Source organism: Typopeltis vanoorti, chromosome 9 (genome assembly GCF_054136105.1).
Source record: "Typopeltis vanoorti isolate ZY-2024b chromosome 9, IOZ_Tvanoo_1.0, whole genome shotgun sequence".
Taxonomy (NCBI): domain Eukaryota; kingdom Metazoa; phylum Arthropoda; class Arachnida; order Uropygi; family Thelyphonidae; genus Typopeltis; species Typopeltis vanoorti.
In genome coordinates, this window is record NC_143557.1 from 41,906,069 (window position 1) to 41,925,097 (window position 19,029).

General features: G+C 35.7%; 1 protein-coding gene across 1 annotated transcript in view; it reads left to right on the forward strand.

Moving 5' to 3' along the window:
• Ttc30 (tetratricopeptide repeat domain 30) overlaps positions 1-19,029 on the forward strand; it is a 232,626-nt gene that overhangs the window by 135,958 nt on the left and 77,639 nt on the right. Inside the window, exon 10 of the mRNA XM_090397606.1 lies at positions 7,184-7,249. Coding sequence (XP_090253732.1) covers positions 7,184-7,249 — 66 coding nt within the window. The remainder of the gene's footprint in view (positions 1-7,183; positions 7,250-19,029) is intronic.

The window sequence follows — 19,029 nt, forward strand, 5'->3', positions numbered from 1 at the left end:
TATAGTCGGTCTTTATGTTGAATTTCTTCATAATCCTAGATAGTTTTGGAGTAAGAGAGCTAATAAATGGTAACTGTATGTGAGCGATAGGGTTGGATTCATCTTTTTATCGAGGCTGTTGGCGTGATCTCAAACGTTTAGTGATGTTACGAGATGAATATCCATTACTTAAGAAGGTGTTTTTCAGGAAGTTAAATTCTGTTTGAAGGAGGTCTTCTTCTGTGGAAGTAAGACATCTTGCACGATGGGCAAGGGTGGAGATGATGCCAAGTTTTTGAAGAGGGAAGTGATGAGAAGAGGCATGCAAATATCTATCAGTGTGGGTGGTTTTTTTGAAAAATTGAAAATTTAAGACAGTCAGGTACTCTACTGATCTTTAGATCCAAGAAGGGGAGAATGCCGTTAATCTCTAGTTCTGATGTGAATTTAATCTTATGATGTTGATTATTTAAATAGTTTAGGAAGTTTTGTAGTTCCGCTAAACCATGTTCCCAGATAAGGAAGACGTCATCTATGTATCGTAACCACAGTTTAGGTTTTAAAGTAGCTATAGAAATAGCTCTCTCTTCAAAATCTTGTAAAAAAAATGTTAGCTAAGACTGGGGATAGAGGGCTGCCCATAGCTAACCCACTTGTTTGTTTATATATTTTATCTTCATAGCAGAAATAGCCAGAATTAATGCATTGTGTTAGTAGAGCAAATATTTTCTATGAAACCTTGTTCTTAAGAAGAGTTAGAACTTCATCTATAGGTACATTCGTAAAAAGAGACACGATGTCCAAACTCACCATTCTGCCAGTCTTTGAGATTTAAATTTTTTATTTTTGAGATGAAATCTTCAGGGTTTTTTTATGAAGGAGGAGGAATTGCCAACTAGATGTTTTAAAGAAGCTGCAAGATATTTAGATAGATTGTAAATAGGTGAGTCAATACCTTCCACAATAGGTCTTAAAGGAGTGTCAGCCTTGTGGATCTTAGGCAGGCCATACAAATGAGGAATGAGGGGATGAGAGACCAGGGAGATAGTCTTGTGTGTGTCTGGGAAGTTCAGATGTAGATTTCAGAAGATTGTTTGTACGGTTAAGAAGTTTTCTTGTGGGATCACTTTCTAGAATAGGTATCAGAACTTAATAAGTTGTTCATCTTTGAACGATAGTTAGATTTGTCTAAGATTACAGTTGCATTCCCTTTATCAGCAGGTAAGATAATAATATCATTGTTGTTACGAAGCAGGTGGATTGCTTTTCTTTCTGTCAGAGATAGATTATCTGTAGGACGATGACTATTGTTTATAGTGAAGATGGCATTGATCTTAAGTAGATTCGCAGTTTGTTTTGGTAACTGTGCTGCCGCCTTTTCAACCTTTGTAAGAAAGAGTTCTTTAGGAATGGAGGTCGGAGAAGGAATGAAGTTAAGACTTTTTGAGAGCACACTTATAGCTCCTCCAATCGAATATGCATCCTCCAATCAATGGATCCCAAACTTCAAGACTTTACATTTTGCTGCATTAAACTGATAACCACATTCATTTGCCCATCTGTCTAGTTTATTCAAGTCCTCTTGCAGGGCTGCCGCATCTGCACTATTAATGATAACCCTTCCCAGCTTCACATCATCTGCAAACAACACAATATCCCCTTGCAATCCATTGACAATATCATTGATATAAAGGTTAAACAATATAGGTCCCAGTACTGAGCCCTGTGGGACCCCACTTGTAACCCTCTGCTTCCTTGAAACTGCCCCACCATACACAACTCTCTGATACCTATCATATCAATCCTGAATCCAGTTGACTAACCTGACATTTAAATCCATGTGCTGTAACTTAAATATCAGCTTATCATGTGGCACTCTGTCAAACACCTTTACAAAATCCAAAAAAATGGCACTATATGCCTTTCCCTCATCAACTGCTCTTGTCACTTTATTATAAAAGGCAATCATATTACTAAAGCAAGAGTGCCCCTGAATAAATCCATGTTGATTCTCACAGATAACATTACCTGCATCTGCCCAACGCTGTACATAGCCCTCACTAATTTCTCCAAGACCTTAACAACTACTGATGACAAACTGGCCTATAATTAGACACTTCCAGTCTGCTACCGCCCTTATGTAGCACTATCTTACCTTTCTTCCATTCCTTGGGTATCTTTCCTACAGCCAGACTTTTATTGAAGAGTCAGGTCAATGGAGCTGTCAGTTCTTTAGCATATTCTCTCAAAACCCGTGGTGAAATACCATCCAGTCCCACAGCTTTACTGATATCCAGAGTACTTAGTATTTGGAACACACTCTCCTCTTGCACCTCCAAACTCTAAACCTGCCCTATCCCTCTAGTATTAAAACCTTCTCCAGGATGAAATACTCCAATAAAGTGCTCATTGAACAACTCCACTATGTCCTCTGCATCAGTCACTCTATTCCAATTTTTATCCCGCAGTGTCATTCTTTCACATTCATTTCTTCTCCTACTGGCCACATAGCTAAAAAATTCCCTAGGATTTTCTTTGGATCTTTGTGCCAATCTCTTCTCATATTCTAGTTTTGCCTTCCTCACCATACTAGTCTCTCTCCTGGCCTGCATCTTATATTCTTCATATATCTGCCCTCCACCCATCTCCTTATATCTCTTCTATAATCTCTTTTTCAACTGTTGTTCCTTTTTGATATTGTTTGTCATCCACTTTACACAAAATTGTGTCTGCTCTTCTTCACTCGTGGAATACAGCCTACTATTGCTGCTAAGAAATATTCCTTCACAATTTTCCAAGCACTATTGATATCTCACCCTTCCAATTCCTCCCTCCATGGAACTGTCCCAAGTTCATATCTAAGACTATTAGAATCACCTGCCTTATAATTCCACATACATTCTCTTTTCTTTGATACTTCTGCATGTCGATTCATCTTCCAAGTGAAAACCACATGGTCACTCTCTCCAACTGGGGAGGGAAGGGATGTAATCTCAATTATTATCAGCTCTTTTGATGCTATGACCAAATCCAAAACTCTTGAACCTCTTGCTTCCTCTATTACATGTTGCCTAAGACATTTGTCCCTCAAGAATTCTAGAATTTCCATTCCCTTATTACAACATGCATTTTCCTCTTCTCAGTTTATACTACTGTAGTTAAAATCTCCCATCCTGGGAGATTTTAACTACCACTCTATGGACTACTTGCCAAGCTCAACTGCCTAAACATCTCCTGCTCCCCCACCCTCTGTGCTCCTTGGTTTTAGCAATACCCCTAAATATCCTGTCTTTCCCACCTCTACCTCACACCATATGCTTTCAAAACCATTAGTGTCACTGCCTTCCAGAGCCTCCACTCTTAGAGGACATAAGTCATCACTTATCATAAGCAGTACTCCTCCACCACATTTTCCTTTCCTATCTTGTTGAAAAATGCTGTACCCTGCTACTTCAATTCCTGTTATTATATCATCTTCCATCAACCACGTCTCAGAGATCCCAATAATCTTTGGCCAGGCTGATCTATCAGTGCCCCAATTCATATCCTTTATTTTGGATACTCCTAGCATTAGTATAAAGCAGCATTTCTCAACCTTTCTAAGCCCAAGGACCAGTAAAACGCTTAAAACAATTCTATGGACCACTAAGTTACAGAGGCATATCTGGGGGAAAGTGGGTGATCCGCCCCGGGCAGCACTTTTTTGGCATTTAAGAAATCTTGCCATACTGTCTATAAAACAGCAATTGAGTGATGAAATAGACTTTGACAATGTTATTTGATGATTTTGCGAACAGAAAAGCAAGAAAAATAACATTTTAGAATGTTGGAATTAAAGCTTTACATCAAAAATAAAAATATTGTTTTTAATTTATTTCCCTATATGTCATTTTGACTTTTTGTAATTTTTTTAAAAACTTATGTAAGAATTACCAACATTTCGGAAAAACTGTGCCATTTATAACATAATAAATCTAAAAGCTTGTTTTGAATACATATAGAGACATAATTAATTAAATTGGAAGTAAACAGTTAAAAGTGTATCATCATTGAACAAAGTTTTAATTTTTATTAAACAAATAAATAATATGATATAATTATATTACTACTTACTTTTAATGAGATGGTTGAGCTTCTCGGACCTTGCAGAGTTTTGGATATTTGGCTCAATATTGGTCAACTTCAGTCGAAGATCGGCACACAAAAAGATGATTTCTGTATTTTGTTTTTGTTTGAAGGAGCGATGAAAATCCTTTCTCACAAAGATAGGTTATAGAAAACTGCATGATGATTTTCAATGCTGCTTCAGATAATTCGGGAAATTCACTCCTCACCAAAGGCGAGATCCGAAATCGAGCCAAAATAAGATCACGCAATTGCATTTTAAGTCCACTGTCACTTGAAAGTTCAATTAACTGTTCCTTTTTTTCGATAATGAAAGGTCATTCTCGTGACTGCAAGCCTGAAATGGATTGCGAACCCACAGAAATTTCTTATAAAAGTTATTTGGAAAATATGTTTTAAAATTCCGTTTCAGATTTTTGAGGTGGGCACAAACCCTTTCCAGGAAAAGGTGCAAATTGTCTGTCTTTTACATAATTAATCCATAAAACTAATTTTTTCTCGAATGCTTTTATTTTGTTGTAGGCATCAAGAACAGTTAAAGAATTTCCCTGAAGCGAGAGATTTAGTTCATTTAATTTCGAAAAAATGTCTGAAAGATAGGATAGTGTTGATAACCATGCTTCATCAACAAGGAGTGATGCAAAATCAGAATTATGTTCATTTACAAATAATAAAACTTCGTGCCTTAAGTGAAATAACCTTGTTAGTACTTTGCCCCTGGAAAGCCAGCGAATTTCAGAATGAAGCAAAAGTTGTATATATTCACTGCCCATTTCATTGCAGAGTACTGAAAATAACCTGTTATTTAACGGTCAAGCTTTAATAAAATTAAAGCTTGAACCATTAAATAACAGGTTATTTTCAGTACTCTGCAATATGGAGCTTAAGCATGAAATCTGGAAAAAGAAAGTACTTTGGAGGAAGTACAAGATGAATAATAGTAATAATCAGTCCCATGAAGAGTGTAAAGAACAAGCCAGTAGAGTGACTCAGTTAGTAAGGAAAGCAAAAATAGAGTGTGAGCAGAAATTGGTAAATCAGACAAAGAAAAACCTTAGCTGTGTCAAGTAGAAAGAAGAATGATCATGGTAAGATGAAGTTAATGGATGAAAATGGTAGAATGGTAACTGCTGCAGAAAACATTGTTGAGGTATTCAGTGATCAATTTATAAGTGTATTTCATCCTGATCAGGGTAGAATCATAAAGAAATTAAGTTTAGAGGATATAGGAGGGGATGGCTTAATTGTGAGTGAGCAGGAGGTATTTGAGGAAATAAATAAGATTGATGTCAATAAGGTGATAGGATTTAATGACATATCACCATGCATCTTAAGGGAATGTTCCAGGGGAATTAGCAGTAGCATTGGCATGCATGTTTAATAAAAGTCTTATAACAGCACAGAAGCAGGTTCAAAGGAAGGTAAAAAGAAGGGTGTTCCACTGGATAAAGGTGGTGATAAGGCTGTGGTTATCTTATTATTGGCCAGTCTTATATTATATCTGGAGTTGTGTTGAAGGTAGTGGAGAGATTAGTGAGAAGTAGGATACAGAAATGGGTTGATAACAGCAATATTCTCTGTGGTTATCAACATGGGTTTGTTAAGGGGGTGGGGGGGGTGGATCATGTTTCACTAACTTATGTACTATAACAAGGTGACAAATATTTTGGATAGGGAAGATGCATATACAGTGGTGTACTTAGATTTTGCAAAAGCGTTTGATAGACTGTTGCATTACAAGCTCTTATATAAATTGAAATAGATGGGATTAGATAACAGACTTCTAGATTGGATCAGTGACTGGCTATCGGTTAGGTATCAGAAAGTTGTATATGGGGATGCGGTATCCCGAAAGAGAAAGGTCACTAGTGGTGTGACACAGGGGTCAGTTTTGGGGCAATTGTTGTTCAATTTGTATCTTATTGATATTGGGATGGGTTTAAGTAGTGATATGCAGCTGTTTGCAGATGATGTAAAAACTTGGGAGAGCAGTGCAGAGTCAAGCATATGTTATGGCCTTACAAGAGGACTTGAATAGGTTGCATGAATGGGCAGGTAAGTGGACCTATCAGTTCATTGTTGCAAAGCGTAACTTTTGAGATTTGGTAAGCAACGATGGAATGCAATGTATACACTTGGTGAGGAAACTTTAACGGAAGTAGAGCAGATGAGAGGTCTAAGAGTAATGATGGATAAGGACATGAAATTCAGGGACCACATTGCACAAGTTGTGAAGACGTCACATCGGATAATGGCAATGATGCAGAGGACTCTGACATGCAGAAATAGAGAGGCTATGATACCATTGTATAAGGCCTTGATCAGGCCTCATATGGGTTATTGTGCACAGATTTGGTCACCTGATTTTCATGGTGATTAGGATATGTTGGAAAGGGTCCAGAGAAGATTCACAAAGGTGGTCAGTGGTCTTTGGAATGTGGATATAAAGACAGATTGAGAGAATGTAAGTTGCAGAGTCTCGTGAATAGGGGGAATAGAGGAGGGATATGATTGAGACATAAGCTAGTCAGGTTGTTATCACGTCGACATGGAGATTATTCATACACTGGGTGTATGTGTGTGTGTGGGGGGGGGGGAATTGAACAAGAGGAAATTACTGGAAAGTGTGTGAGGAGTAATTTTTTGCATGGAGAGTCGTTGGGGAGTGGAGTGCATTTCCTGAGTGTATTGTGGGTGTAGACACATTGAATCAGCTTAAGGCATGGTTGGATGAACATTGTGTGTAATAGTGTGTATCTCCCACGACGTCTCTGACTCTGGAGGTCAAGTGTTAATAATAATAATAATAATAATAATAACAACAAGCCATTTTTCTTTCTTTTTCATTTATTTTTCTCCATCTCCTGCAAATGCAGAAATATTCACCTTCAGGGCTAAATGTACTAAACTAAATGTATATTGTACTAGAATATGGTTAGTACTATTTATAAAAAAAATTAAAAGAAATTCTTATTATTTTATATTCAGATTATTTTGAGTTGTATAAAATAATATGAAGTATAATATAAAATTTAAAAGCAATTATTATTCATGAAGTATTTATTATTATTCATTTTAGTATTATGACCTTGCTGCTGATGTCCTTGCTGAAAATGCACACCTCACATATAGATATCTCACTCCTGTAAGTATAGATTATGTAACAAATTGCAAAATATTTCATTTTTTATCAAATTTCTTCATATTTCTTTTATATCAGTAAATATAATAGATAATTTTCATCTGAAGGATCTTCCTCAGCCATAGCCAAGTTAGCCAGTCTTGGGCGTGGACAACAGGGTTTTTCCCCCAGTTTATTCTGGGGTTTTTCATCCCACAAGCAGGCAAACTGGCCTTGAGAACTCCACACTACAGGCCATAGGATACACCAGGGCATAAGGCTGACCACCTTATCCTGTAAAAACGGAATGAGGCCCGATGATCAATGAACCCTCGACACCGCAAGGTATAAGAGGGTATAAGGAAGATGATGATGAATTTTCATCATCCAGATGAAATCCAGTGTGAGACCAAAACCTTGCTTATTAGAGGCATGAATTATCTTAAACAACGTGTTTGATCTCTAGAGCATGGTTCTTAAATTACCTAACTTTTTTTAGTCTACCTCAGTACTAATACATGCAATTAACAGACAAAATATTTGTCAGAATGGAACTGAGTAGATTGTTGAGCGGCTTCTCACATCGAGAACTTCACTTCAAGTGATGATAATGGTAATCTATTTTTTAATATCTGGTAACATCTCTTTATTACTTCAGACTCCAATAAATGTTATGGTTTCCCATAATTGGTTTCACGAAAAGGCATCAAAAATTGTTCATTGGAAGGCAGTTTAGTGAATGGCAACAGTTCATTGAAAAAGCAATTCATTGAATAAACAATTAATCAAACAACAATTTAACAAATGGAAATTCATCAAAAAAGACAATTTATTGATGTTAGAGTTCGATAAAATTATTCATTGAATGACAGTTCATCACGCGACAATTCATTGCAAACATATTTGATCGAAAATATAATTCATTGATAATTTTTCAATGAATTTCAGAATTCATCAAAAGAAGAATTTTCTTGAAAACTATTCTTTTAAATTGTTCAGTAAGAATCCCTAATGTCACCCAAGATGTTGTATATCTCATTGCTACTTCATTGTGTAGATAGTGATTTATCTCTAGACAAAAGAAATTCATTCTACCTAATTTTTTCACAACAATGATCAGATTGAAATCAACACAGAGAAATTTTAATATTGATCTTAACTGTAAAATTTCATCCAGTTAGAGCAGAATTATTAATATCATTTCAAACTTCTTTACCAAAATTTTTGATAAAAGTGATCCTGTTGAAACTAAAACTGAACCACACAGACTTCTTGTGCATTTTACCAATTTTGATCATTGTGCATATTTCACTAAGTCAGAGTTATTGCTCTAAAATATCAACATGTTATCCCTTTGTAGCCTTGAATATAGTTGAATTGAAAACTGGAACAATTTGACAAATTTTGTAAAAGGTTCAACCAAATTGGAGTAAAATTTATCCCATATAACTGGGGTTTGTGCAGATATCAGCATACTAATACTACTGTTACTACTAATAATAATGGAGTCTCCATAGTTCAGTCGGTATAAACGAAGCCCTTTAGTTGCAAAGACCTGAGTTTGAATCCTGTGCATAACACCAAGAATTTTAACCAGTCATCTTCAACTGGAGGTGAGTTATCTGGTCTCATATGGACGGGGCAGGGTTTTACTCCCAGAAACCCAGGTGTTTCGTCCTGCAAATTCCCCATGAACACACATATCTATGGATATAAAACACTTACTGGATATAAAACACTTACTGGATAAAGAAGACAATGGGAAACCATCTTGTTCGTTAATTATTCCATAATAAAATAGCATTGCTACCCCACCAACTAATCGGTTAAGGAGATAGGAGGATAAGAGAGAATAATAATTATAATAATAATTAAGATTATTTACATGATATTTTCCAGATTGTGTAAAATACACGAAACACACACATAATGACTGAAAGGAATATCCCTCAAAAAAATTGCCGCACGTCTACATAACATGTATAAAGGGAGTATCATGCTAAGCTTCAATTGTATCACAAGTTAATCCATTAAAAACTGCAGTTCTTTTTGATAAATAGATTTCACTTAACATCTTAAAATACTTGATTTACGATGAACTGTTCCTTCAATGATTTGTAGTTTCGGCAAATTGTGATTTTTCGATGAATTGTTGGTTTTCAACGAGTTGCCTTTTTCAATTTACTGTTGTTCGATTAATTGTTTTTTAGATTAATTGCCTTTCAGTAAATTGTCTTTTGATGAATTGTTTTTGGTGCATTTTCTGGATATCTTCATTATCATGAGCGTTAGATTTTTGACATATTACCTTGAGGGAGGGGACACAAGATATCATGGTAGTACTACACAAAAAAGTTACATTGACTACATCATCATGCTGATTCAGGATGCAAGAGTGTACAGAGGATTTGAAATTGGAAGTGACCTTTATTTAGTACTAAGCAGGATAAAAATAGATATAACATTGACAAGAAGTAAGTAAGAAAGTTTTTTTTTTTTTTTTTAAATTAAAGTTGAGCAGCTTTTACAGGTAAATTGTAGATTCGACTTTACAAACTTTTTTGAAGAAAACACAAAACAAATTTAAAACAGAAGCCAAACCATGTCTCAGTGGAAAACTCTGAAGACGACATTGAATGATTCAGCTAGAGGAATAATGTAGTGAAGTTGTCTGCAAGAATTGAAAAATAACAACACCATGTGTGACACAAAAAAGTTAAAGAAACAGTCCTAGAAAAGAAGAAAGCATGCCAAAAGTTTCTAGCAAATAAGTCGGCAGATGCACTTAAAGAGTACAGAGAAATATCTAAGAAAACTAAGCTATATGTAAAATTAGCTAAACAAAAGTCATGGGAAGAATTTGGTAAGAGTATGGAAAATAAATATGTGGAAGGTGCCCAAATGTTCTGGAGGCTATTGAAGAATTGAATATTGAAGAAGATATGGTCACTTAAATAGAATGGATGAGGAAAAGTTAGCAAAATAGGTGTTGGATGGCAAGTTGGCAGGAAAGAGACCCAGAGGAAGACCAAGGTCTGTGTGTATTGATTCAGTCAGAAGTGCCTTAGAAACCAAAATGTTAGATATAACAGTGTTGGAGTGCTCACAAGTAATAGATTGATTTGGAGGAAAATTGTTGAAAAATGTTACATCATTACTAACATCCTATTGACAGTTTTCCTCCAGATTAATCTGTTATCTGTCAAGACTTCAGTACTATCAGATTTTATATTTCTGTCTTCTAAGGCAGTACAGTCCACTGTACTGCCTTAGAAGTATCCACTGTGTATCACTCCACCTTGTCTTTGGTCTTCCCCTGGGTCTTTTTCCATTCTGACAAAAAAAATACTTGTGTTGCTACCATTTCCTCTCCCATTCCTTACCACCTGAGATTCACCCTGCTAACGTATTCCAAAATGTTAACAACATTAAGCTCTTTCCTAATATTCTCATATCTGTTGTCTCTAGTCTATGATCAAGTGCTTTACTTCTAACTCAACTCTCAGATCCATAACTTAAAACCAGTTTGATCATTGTCTTGTATACAGTTAAGTTAGTGTTTTGATAATTTCTCTCCTACTCCTTATAAATGTATTCAGTTGACTTCCTACCATATCAGCTTTGCTAATTCTGATGACTATCTCCATATTTAATTTGCTGTATTCACTAAAAAAATTGTGCCTAAATAGCTGAAATGGTTTACTTGTTCTGTAGGTTCTCAGGATCAGGATGCAGTTGATGTTTTCAGTGTCTATTTTCTCCCTATAAGTGCCTCTGTAGTGCATTTGGAAGAATGACGGTGCATTGCTTCCTTTGATTGGAAAAGGCCTTAGATTGATTCTCGTCATGACGAGAGGAATCTTTGTATGTTCCCCCCACATACACAGACATATACTTGAGGGTGAGTTAGTCGATCTCATATAGAAGTAGCAGAGATTTTTCTCCCAGAAACTTGGGTTTTTCATCCTGCATACAGGCCTTGAAAACACATGCAATTTACAGACAAAAAATACTAGTGGTGGTGGGCAGTAGATGGCATTGGTATAAGTAATGATGGTAGTGGCAGTTTGCTGTAGTTGGTGGAGTAAGTGATGGAGATAGAAAGCTGTAGAGTAGGTGCCCTCCCTCGATGACTTTGGACTCCTTGGAGGTGTCATATAATAATAATAATATTTTCATTGTCTTTGTCTTTTATTGTCAATTTTCATATCAAATTTATTAGAACAGTTTAGTCAGGCTGAGAAAGAAGTGGGATGCAGGATACAAGCAGGATGGAGGAACTGGAGAGAGATGGCTGGAGTGCTATGCGATAAGAGGGTACCGATCAATCTAAAAGGCAAAATCTACAGGACAGTAGTGAGACCAGCTATGATGTATGCTATGGAAACTGTGGCCCTGAGGAAAAATAACATCAACAGGATGGAGGTAGCGGAGATGAGAATGCTTAGGTGGATGTGCGGTGTGACCAGAAAGGATCATCTGAGAAATGACTATGTAAGGGGAATGGTGAAAGTTATGAACTTAGGCGCAAAGATACAGGAGGCAAGGTTTAGATGGTTTGGTCATGTGATGAGGAGGGAGAGAAGAGTGTGTGGGAAGAAAAGTCATGCAGATGGATGTTCAGGGAAGGAGGAAGTGCGGCCGGCCAAAGAAGAGATGGAGGGAGATGGTGGAGGAGGACTTGAGGATGAAGAACTTGGATGTGGCTACAGCCCAAGACAGGAGGTTGTGGAGGAGACTCACCACAAACAGCAACCCTACTTAAGTGGGAAAAGCTGTAGGAGAAGTAGTAGTAGTCAGGGAATCCTGCAAACTTGTTCTGGATTTATTTAGAAGTATAACATCATCAGCATAAAGTAAAGAGCTGAGATTTTGATATCAGGTTTAATATCACTTTTTTTCCTTCATGTTGTGATCAGTATAGATCATAGGTTCCCAAAGTGGGCAGTACTGCCCCCCCCCCCCAGTGGGCACTGAAGCCTTCTGGGGGGGGCTATAGTGGGATCAGAAGCATTTGGGGGTGTTCAGGCGGTCTAGGGATTGGTGGCTCTTTATAGAAGAAATTAATAATATATATTTCAAAATTAATTATTTTCGTGATTTTGCGATTAGATAATCATTTAAAATTAAATATTGCATTTTAATTCATCTTATGCCCGTCCTACACAATCAGTTTTTTTATCAATTTTCTAATTCATTTATTTAATCATTTGAAAATTAACCATGTCAGATAGAAATAGAAGTCAATTTTCTATGTCAATGAGAAAATAGAGCATGTATATATGTTTGTATAATAGGTTATGTTTACAGTAGCAAATATATTCGTTATATTTCATTTCAAAATATATATAAAACCACTTTTCTAATTGATTTTTACAAAAATAAACCCAATTTTATATAATTTAATATTACGAGTAAAAATAATAATGGCAAGAAAGAAATAAAATCGTAAATTTTAGTTAGTAATAACTTATATTGCTAACTAGAGGGGAAAAAACAAAGCAAATATTATTCGAAACTTATAATACTGTTTTCTGTGGTTATGTTTTGTAGGTTTGCTGTTTATATCTTGTGTAATTATTTTATTTATTAATTATTATTTAATTATTCAGACAATGTCGTGATCAGATGAACAAAATGCGCTTGCATGCAAAATAAAAAATTGAATGTGTCATACAGGTTATTTTAACTTCTATTTTTATATACTTATAAAATTTATTCATTTTTTGCTATTGTAAAAATTGATCGTGCCATACAGGCTTTAGTCTATCCACGCAGCAGACGAGTCTTAACTAGTAGTATGTCAGTCAACTATTACGTAGGTAATTCATTCAATTCAGCATGTTTTGACAGGAATATGGGTGCTTGCAGTGACTTGTTCAAAGCACGAGTACGATGGTATCGCAAACAAGTCAATGCATGCAAGTCAATTCGGGCTAGATTTCAAATCTATAAATACCAGTGGTTTAGGAATAAGTTTCATTATTTTTTCTGTACTTTGCCAACAATCATCAGTCGAAAGTGTGATAGATAAGTGGAGTCATACGAAGTGTAAATTAAATCTTTTATTTTGTGAATATTTTTACAAATTTTATTACTTCATTATGTCTGAAAATAAGAAGAAATGTCAACAGCACAGTATTGAGTATTTGAAATATGGTTTTATTCAGTCTCTTATGAACCAATTATTACCCATGTGCTTGAGTTGCCAAAAAGTGTTTTCAAATGAAGCAATGAAGCCTTCTAGGCTACAAGAGCATTTGACTAAAATGCATGCTGACAAAAAGGATAAAGATTTGTCCTATTTTCAAGTACTAGAAGAAAAATATTTTAAACGTCTAACTATATCAAAACTTTTTACGTCATCCACTAAACAAGATAATGACGGATTACAAGTTTCTTATATAATATTTCATTATTAATCACAAAAGCAGGAAAACCATACACAATTGGTGAGGAATTAATTTTGCCAGCAGTAAAAGAAGTAATAAACACTGTGCTTCATAAGCCAGCATATCATCAGGAAAATTCCTTTGAGCAATAATTCAGTGCAAAGAAGAATTGATGAAATGGCTGAAGACGTTGAAAAATCATTGTGCGATTATTTGAAGACATGCCAATTTTCCATTCAACTCGATGAATCAACTCTCCCAAATAATGAACCACTACTCTTATCATACGTACGATTTATAAAAGAAGAAAAAGTTTGTCAAGAATTATTATTTGCTAAAAACTTGGAAGCTGATACAAAGGGAGAATCTATGTTTAATATCATGAATAAGTTTTTTCAAGAGGAAGACATTCCTATTCGTCATATTTTGTCTGCTGCTACTGATAGGGCTCCAGCAATGACAGGGCGCCACAAGGGTTTCATAGCGCATTTGAAACAAGCAGTACCAAATGTACTCGCTATACATTGTTTTCTTCATCGTCAGCATTTGGTTGCAAAAAATTTAAGTGAACGCCTGCACACATCACTCCATTATGTTATTAGAGTAGTCAACAAGATTAGAAGCAATTCATTGAGTGACAGATTGTTTAGCCAACTTTGTAGTGAAAACGATTAAGATTTCAATCATTTGCTGCTTCACACAGAAGTTTGCTGGCTTTCAAAAGGTATTTGTCTGAATCAATTTTACAATTTGTTTGATTCAGTACTAGAGTTCCTAGAAAATAGAGACGACAGATTGCGGACCAACCTGATTACATCCAAAAATGACATCGCTTATTTGACAGACCTCTATAAAATATTTAATGAAGTCGATCTACAACTACAAGGTGATGAATTGAATTTAATTAAAACAAAAAACATTATTGCCATTTTTGTAGGGAAACTTATTCTGTTCAAGTGGAATATGGGCCGAGGGGAATATAGCCACTTTTCAAATTTATTAGCAGTGTCTCTCAAAAAGGAAGATTTACTTACATACTGCCAACACTTGGAGGTTCTCCATGCTGATTTCAATGAGCGATTCAAGGATATTCTAAACATGAATATACCAAATTGGGTTCTAGATCCTTTCTCACATGTAAGCACAGCAGGATCATCAAATTTAGAAGTGGAACTCATAGAACTCACAACAAATGAAGAACTAAAAATAAAATTCAAAACTGGATACCAAGAGTTCTGGCTTCAAAAATCAATACCGACACTGTACCCAGAATTATGGGAAATAGTGCAGAAATTTTTAATTGCATTTCCATCTTCTTATTTGGCTGAGCATGGGTTTAGTGCTGTAGTGAATTTACTATCTAAGAAAAGGAACCGATTGCATATAACTGAGCGTGGCGATTTACGACTGTTTTTAACAAAAATTGAACCCGATATTAACAAACTTTTAAAAATGCACCAGGCTCATCCTTCACATTAATTTGTTATTTTTTCTTTGTATTTTTACTTTGTAAGTTTGAAATAAACCATCTAATACATTTGATGGTGTTTTAATTATTACAATAAGATTCTTACTAATGTAATGCAGTCTCTTAATATGTATTCAGAATTTTCATATTTAAACCATTGTATGAAACTTCACATTAATTTGTTATTTTTGCTTTGTATTTTTACTTTATATTAGAAATAAACAATTTTGTAATATATTTAATGATGTTTTAATTATTACAATAAGATTCTTACTAATGCAATGCAATCTCTTAATTGTATTCCACATTTTCATATTTAAACCATTGTATGAAACTGTGCATAATGTTATTTGAGCATACATTTTACAATCTTTACATATGGGCTACGTTTCACCAAAATTGGTATAGCAATAACTGTGTTCAAGATGAAGCACATATTGGTCACTTCTTTTTAAAAATTTAACGGCATAAGCAGTAATGTATCATTAGTTACTATTTACATCAATAATATCAAACGGCTTGAACGTGGAAAACTGTTATAATGGGGGGGGGTGTTACAAAATTTATGTCTTGCAAAGTGGGCGGTGGCCCGAAAAAGATCGAGAACCTATGGTATAGATGATGAGTAACAATGGAGATAATGTGCGCCCTTGTTTCACAATTGATTTCACATCCAGCTGTCTTCCCGTACTGCCTTAATTTCTCACTGTTGATTTTACAACCTAGATATATTCTTGTTGAGAGGCTTATACGCTGGTTATACATAACTAATAATTAAGGAATAGACAGCGTACACTAGAAATATAAATTAAATAAACTTTAATATATACTTTCCGATATTTCGGCAAACGTCACGTTGCCATCTTCTTGGGGACTTATTACAAAGATAAGCGCACATTACATAACAGCAAATGAGAACTGAAGCTAGGAAGCTGATGTTTTCCTAAAGTCCTGATGGTGCCCCCTGGCGAGCTATATTGGTAGTTCTTGGCCTTTGGGCTGAAGTTCTTCTGATAAATGTTTCCCAAATTTGGGGCAGTCTCATGCATCCAAATTTGTTGAGGTTTGGCATGTTCCTAAGGGCAGAGGCTGATTTCATGAATAGTCTTTCATGTTTGAACTTGCTGCGGTGTATTAATGTGGTTTTCTTCCATCTTATTCTGTGGTGAGTATCCAGAGCGTGGTCTGCAAGCCCAGAGTGGCTGTACTTGTGAAATCGTATGTAATCCTTGTGTTCCGAGATTCTGATATTTGCTGTTCTGCCTGTTTGGCCAAAGTAGGACAGTTTACAGCTGCAAGGGACCTGGTATACACCAGGTAGGTCTAGGGGAAGTGGTTGGTCTTTAGTGGAGCGGATAAGGGATGCCAATTTTCTATGTAGTCTGTAACAGGTGGTCAAGTCATGTTTTTTTAAAATTTTGTTGATTTTTTTCGAGGTGCCTCGGATGTAGGGAATGGTGATGGATTTAGAGTAATCTTTTTTGTGAAGGGGAGGGGATAGTGGGTTGTGGATAACTGGGTTAATTATTTTTCGGATTCTTTTGGGGGAGGGGGGTAGCCATTGGTTAAGAAAGTTTCACGGATGTGATTTAGTTCAGTGGTTAGGGCTTGATCACTTGAACAGATTATTTTTGCCCTGTTGAATAGTGTCTTAATAACTCCATATTGTTGTGAGGGGGGGGGTGATGGGATTGTTGGTGAATGTATCTGCCTGTATGGGTGGGTTTTCTATAAACTGAGAAAACCAAGGTTCCATCAGGTTGGCGGGTGACTTTGTCTAGGAAGGGGAGGTTATTGTTTTCCTCTTTTTCCAGGGTGAACTTGATTCTAGGGTGTTGGTTGTTTAAGTGTGTTAGGAAGGAGAGGAGTGAATCCGAGCCATGTGGCCAAATAGCAAACACATCATCAACGTAGCGAAGCCATATGGTAGGTTTTTGTGGGGCTGAGTTTAAGGCTTTCTGTACTACCAAGTGGTCACTTACGCTTGGATTTGCCGATAGTTCTTCGGCATGAAACTCATAGATCATAGTTTTCGATCTTAGAGTTTCGCATACTGGCTGTAAAATAATAAGGGATTTTTATCCCCTTAATTTAACTAATTTTGCCAGAAAATATAGTCATTTGACTTTTCATCTGACGTGTTCACTTGTTTGCTGATGATGCAAAGTTGGGTAGAGCAATAGTGAGTACACAGGATATCAAAATTTTGCAAGATGATTTAGATAGTTTGGAGGACTGGGCTAAGGAAAATGAATGTCAATTTAATGTGACAAAGTGTAAGGTTATGCATTTTGGGGTGAAAAGATTAGCAGCTGTATATCATATTGGTGGAACCGTACTCCAGGAGATTGAGGAGGCCAGGGATTTGGGAGTGTTGGTGGATAGGGAGTTGAAGTTTAGGGGGCACATTACAAAAGTGGCTGAATCAGCTCATCAAATCACTTCGTTGCTGAAAAATACTTTAACAAGCAGAGACAAACAAATTATTGTTCCTCTGTATCGAGCCTTGATAAGAAGCCATCTAAACTACTGTGCCCAGATATGGGTTCCAGGGTTTCTTCTTGATGGGGAGGAGGTGGAGAGGATCCAGAGACGAGTGACCAAGATGATAGCAGGTCTCTGGAACGAACCTTATGAGAACAGGTTGAAGATTTGTGGGTTGCAGAAATTGGTTGATAGGCAGAAAAGGGGTGATATGATTGAGGCATTCAAATTACTGAAGGGTTTCTATAAGATTAATTCAGAAGATATTTTTGAGAATAGAACTGGTGGTGGAAGGACTAGGGGCCATACATGGAAGCGTGGCAATAATGTGGTTAGCAGGGATATTAGAGCTAGGTTTTTTACTTGGAGAGTGGTGAATGAGTGGAATAAGCTGCCAGAGTCTGTTGTGGGTGCCATGACTGTGAATGAGTTCAAGGCGAGGATATGATGTTAGGGCCTCCTTCGATGAGTCTGTCAACTCCCTGGAGTTGCCCGTAATAATTATAATAATTAAAATGCATCATAAATCTTCAGAGAACTTTTTTAAAGATGTTTTTAAAAATGTAGTTATTGTTTTGCATTAATTTCATTGAGTTATAGTGGGTACTAAAATTAAGTAGGTAGCAATTTTTTTTTGCTTCTTTTTTTTCCCCCTGTGCTCTGTTTTATTGTGTTACCCATTAACCAATTATTAAAGGAATATCTTAGAGATTCTTTTACCTTTTGAAACTACAGATTGTATGCTGTTTCACTAATATAGTTTTCCAGTAATGCCATAAAGTAGCTGTGTTGTTTGGATCAGGCTTACAGCCAAATGTGATAGTTAATTAAAATTCATCTATGAAAGGATTACTTTACAATTGAAGATGGAATGATAGACACTAACTAAAATTCAAATGCATTTATTTTCATAAGACTTAGAATTAAATAATTGGTATTCGCTTATTAATGAGCATTGTTGTCATCCAGAGATTTGTACACTTAATCCAGTGATGGCTGATTAGACCAATGTATGGTTTGATTGATCTTTCGGAAAGCAATACACAGAAAGCTTCTCCATCATGATGACATAGCAATCAGTAGAAAGGCTAAAATTCAATACAATGTAAAATATAAAAATAGAAGATTAAATTAAAAGAAATAAAATTATTCTTAAAAAAGATAATATACGTAGATAAAATAGTTTAATTAAAAGCATGCAGGGTTAGATTTATTCCTTGCATACATTAAAGAAAATATATTAAATTTAAAAGCCTTACCATGTGTGATTTGTGTGTAGAAGTGTGATGTTGTTTCTCTCTTTCTCATATACATAATGCATATAAAGTAGAGAATATATTTTAACTTTTTATAACAAAGGCCAGTGGCTTTGAAAGGAAGCTGACAAAAATTCACACTTGAAATCAAATCAGATGTCAATTACATATAAGAAGTATGCACAGCTCTCAGAATTCAACATG